The 4,772-nt window shown below is 39.8% G+C and overlaps 1 protein-coding gene across 1 annotated transcript; it reads left to right on the top strand.

Moving 5' to 3' along the window:
• The first annotated feature begins 1,183 nt into the window (after window positions 1-1,183).
• LOC307150641 (uncharacterized protein) lies at window positions 1,184-4,361 on the top strand. Its single transcript, XM_079858024.1, has 7 exons — window positions 1,184-1,264; window positions 1,527-1,626; window positions 1,712-1,792; window positions 2,121-2,180; window positions 3,216-3,279; window positions 3,364-3,461; window positions 3,558-4,361. Exons 1-7 carry the CDS (start codon window positions 1,235-1,237, stop codon window positions 3,593-3,595), a joined length of 471 nt encoding a protein of 156 aa, XP_079714150.1. The 5' UTR covers window positions 1,184-1,234; the 3' UTR covers window positions 3,596-4,361.
• Window positions 4,362-4,772: the final 411 nt, after the last annotated feature.

Here is a 4,772-nt window from a genome sequence, read left to right as displayed (position 1 = left end):
CAAACCTTACAAAGAAGAACCAGGTCCGGTTGGGCCAATAAGGGGCAATTAGCAAGACCTGCTCCTTGTCCTCCCTGACTTTGCACAGTGTCTGTGCGAGAAGGCTCACTGGGGGAAACGCATACTTGCTTAGGCCAGCTGTGTGCCAGTGCATCCATGTCGAGGGTCCCCTCGGTCAGGGAATAAAACAACCGGCAATGGTACGAGCCTTGAAGTGGTCACAGATCAGCTGGACTGCCTGAGGATGGAGACTACACTCTCCTGGGGCCACAGGCTGTCATGAGAGCTCGTCGGCGGCACGATTGAGCAGGCCGGGGATATAAATGGTACAAAGCGACCTCAGATGCTTCTGACTCCATAAGAGGAGATGGCGGGCAAGTTGTGACATGCAAGGGGAGCGTAGACCATCTTGATGGTTCATGTGCGCAACGGTTGCAGTGTTGTCCGTATGGACCAGCACATGCTTGCCGAGCAACGGTGTTATGAGGCGTCTCAGAGCAAGATGTACTGCTAGCAACTCGAGGTAGTTGATGTGCCAATGCAGTTGGGGGCCTGTCCAGATCCCCGCTAGTGCATGCCCATTGTATGTGGCCCCCCAGCCGGTGTTGGAGGCATCTGTGGTGACCACTTGTTCTAGGGGCACTCCGGCCCGGAGAAACCAGGGGTCGGACCAGGGGCTGAGGGTTTGGCGGCAGGCCCATCTCGGGACTCGGCCGTGAAGCCAGTGCTGAAGCGGTTTCATATGAAGCAAACCCAGCGGCATTACTGCGGCTGTGGATGCCATATGCCCCAGGAGCCTCTGAAAAGGTTTCAGTGGGGCCGCTGTCCTGCTCTTGTTGGTATTCAAGCAGTTCAGCACTGACCGGACACATGCCGTCTGGTGGACTGAGTCCAGCTCCATACCAAGAAAAGAGATTCTCTGCATGGGGGTGAGTTTGCTCTTTTCATCAACAAGGTGGACCTAATAATGTGATGCCGGTGAGTGTATGTATATACTACATAAAAGCTACATATGAGATGACACGCCTGCTCATGTAGCTATACCTTTCAGTTAAATACGGCTAATCTCTGACAGATTACCTGAATATGAAAGACTGATAATAAAAGTGGTTTACGGGATCTCTTAGAGGACACGCCTTCAATGTGTCATTGTTTCTGGCTGGCTAAAAGTAGAGTCGAGTATAAAGGATTTACAGATGACACTGGTAAGAAGCACTTCAGTCTACAACCTACAATGAACCAAACAGACCGCAAACACATTTTGGTAAGTGTTAGATCTGTTTCATGTGTGAACTAAACATTTTAACTACTGTGAAAAAGTTGAAACTATATGATAAAGTAACCATTACCAAGCATGTCAAATATAATATTTTCACTGAATGACTGAAAGGGATTTTGTTCATGTTTTCTACATTCTTCAAAAATATTTTTTGGTTTCCATTTTCTTGTCTTGAACTGTTTCTTATTCCTGATTTAGACATGTAATTTGAGAGTTATATATTGAAACAGTACTCTTGTAACTCCAGGCAATATTTGTTGGGGTGCTCAGTACTCTATGTGTCGAAACATGCCCAGAGAACCATTTCCAACTTCCAGATTTGCAGTGCTGCCTTAACTGCCCAGAAGGTGAGCTCCACTGACTATATAATAATACATCTGAATATATTGACCACTGTTAATCACTAAATAATCATTCAATGCAAATCTACAGGTTGGTATGTTGTGAAGAACTGTTCCGAAGGACCTGGAGTCTACATTGGTGTGGATTGTAATAAATGCCGCAGCTGTGAAGGTATGTAAAAACTGTTTCACCGCCGTTTACATGACAGAGTTAATAGACTAGATCAGTGGTTCTCAATTCCAGTCCTCGTGACCCAATGCTCTGTACATTTTGTATGTCTCTCTTATCTGACACACTCATTTCAGTTCATGGACTCTCTCCTAATGACCTGATGATCTGGTTCAGGTGTGTTAAATAAGGGAGACATAAAAAAATGTGCAGAGCAGTGGGTCACGAGGACTGGAATTGAGAACCACTGGCCTAGATGACTTTGCAGACCAGACTGTGCTGTTCATTTCAGTTCTGCTCTGAGAATACAATCCTTTTTCTCAACCTATAGAAATTGGACAGATAACTGTTTCCAACTGCATGCAGTTCGCAGACACACAGTGTGCCATGGGTGAGAATAATACTTCATTTCTTAAATTTTTCATATATTATTGCAGCATCATTCATTTATGTTTTTGTAACAACTCTTGAAATGTTTCTTTATTACAAATTGGTATGCAAATTTACAGAGCCCCTAAAGGGACATGGTAGAGGAAAAATTATGAGATGGGAGGAAAAATATATATTTGAAAACTTTTGTGTTCACTCGTTTTCCAAGAAACTCTGCATATGGTCGCAAAAGCACTGAAATATAGATTTTACTCCCACTTGAATCATAACATTTCCATTACTAGTTTTATGCAAACTTTTACAAGAGTACAAAAAAAATTCCTTGGGGGAACAAAAATATTGATATAATTTGTAGAGTAAACCCATGTGTAATCACATCGGGTTATCTGATATAGGCGGGCCAGAGGCGAGCTAAAGATGACGACAGCGCTGTGACGTCCAAGTCATTAGTAAACATTGCAAGATGGCTATGGATGAACACCAGTTGTTTGAAACGGCTTTGGCCGCTACAATGAACGAGTTAGACTTAGCTTTTTATCTAAAACAGGAACAGAAGACGATGCTCGAATTGTTCCTTTGCAAGAAGGACATTTTTGCTGTTTTGCCGACTGGATACAGCAAGAGTCTAATCTACCAGTTAGCTCCGCTGGTAGCTAAGCGTATGGGGTTTATTGTTGTGATTGGTCGTAGTGTTATCCAATTGCGTGCAGTGAGATTTTCAAATGCACTCTTGGTGCCGCCCCTCGAGCTGGCCGATTTTCATTAGTCGACGCCAGACCATTAATCTTTCAGATTTGGGTCTGGATTTCCAGGCTAGTGTATGCTGCTAACTGCTGCCTAAATATTGTATCATTTCATTCAGCCATTATATTTCATTCACTGTGGTTTGTATAATTTTTTTCAGATTGAAAATATTCCTGCCTTTGTATCTGACAAAAATACTTTTTTCCCACTTTTCATATACCTGCTGCTTGCAGTTGCATTTTATTTTTGTCATTTATTTTAGTTTCTCTTTTCTTTCTCTTCTTTCCTATAGCAGGCCCCCATGTTCCTACACATCTAACAATTTCCCCCCAAGGACAACTGCCACAGATAACCTTGTGAGTTTTTTACCTCTTTGCTTTGTGAAAACTGGACTTATGGTAAAGGTTTAACTTATAATAAAATATTGAACCAATCCTCAGGTATGGCTGCTCATTTGTGGTAGTTGCTGTCTTCATGCTGGCTGTGATCGTGGCAATCTGCTTCATCAGAATCAGTAAATCTGATGAAAGCTCTGCAGGTAAACAACCAATCTGCTCTTCATCTTTTGTCATTCTGTGTACTGACACAAACACTAATGAAATCTTGACCGATGTGTGTTGATTGTGTTTTTCAGAAGAACCATTCAATATAAAAGACACAGAGACAGTCTAAAGAAAATCTTAACTCCGGAAAAGGCCGACATCATGTGAATTATCATAAGGATTCAATGAAATTAGAAATACTGCAATACAAAAAGTTCTATATTGTTGGTCATAAGGTGCAGGCTAGTTCAGAATTGTTTTTATTTGAAAGTCTTAATTTTTTAAGAGTCAGTAAACATACCTCTCCTGTGACAGGAGATCATACTGTGATTTGAGTTTACTCTATAGAGGCACTGAAAGCTGTAGTTAAGAAGATGCTGTGAATGTGTACTGTAGATATGTGCACATCTGTTTATTTAAAAATGTATATATAGTCAGATATAGCTACTTTATTTTATCATGATGCTGTGTATCATTTTTAATTTGTTACTTTTTTTAAAAAGGATTTCTCTTTTTGTATCAGATATTTGTTTTATTTATTCAAATAAATACTGTTTATTGCTCAGTGGAAAAATATGCCACACTTTGTATTAGCCATATCATGTACTTACATTAAATAATAATAATAATAATTGTTTGGTATAATGTACTTGTGTTGATGTTGTATTGCAAAACACTTGTGCTGCTATTGAGGTTTGATACGGGTGGGTTAGGACAGGTTTGGGTTGGTTTAATTGTCGGTTCAGTTTCATTATAGATGGAATTACAAATAACATGCAGGTATTTTTAAGTAAAGTATTTTTGTTTTTAGTAAACTGTAAAAACATGGATGTAAACAAAAAGTGCACTGAATCAAATGATTTATTTAAATGTTATTAAAGACACTTTTGCTGGACAAACACTTGTACATGTGTTGCAATCTGTTTGCATGAAAATTAAAATGAATTATTAATTAATAATCAAAATAGCAATATAGGTTTTCCAAAGTTACCAGCCACTCAGTATTTTCACTGGCCACAATCTTGACATCAATACCATGGGGAAAAAACATAATTTGGCAGCAGGTATATTAGGCTGCTGTAACTTTAAGAACTTAAAGATCCATTATACTGTTACACATGCGTTATCTTTCTCAACTGCTTACATTACAGCATACAACATAACATACAACATAACTAACCGTTTAAGTGAATATTCGCTGTGAATAATATCATCAACCTCAACAATAATTTTCTCTGATGATGATGGAGCCACAGTACCAATTATTTCATTGCATTTGACATCTGTGTCTTCCAAATAGACAGTTA

This window comes from Squalius cephalus (assembly GCF_949319135.1).
Source record: "Squalius cephalus genome assembly, chromosome: 22".
Classification (NCBI taxonomy): Eukaryota; Metazoa; Chordata; class Actinopteri; order Cypriniformes; family Leuciscidae; genus Squalius; species Squalius cephalus.
The sequence above is the reverse complement of the archived record's forward strand: the minus strand, read 5'-3'. Positions and strand labels throughout refer to the sequence as shown.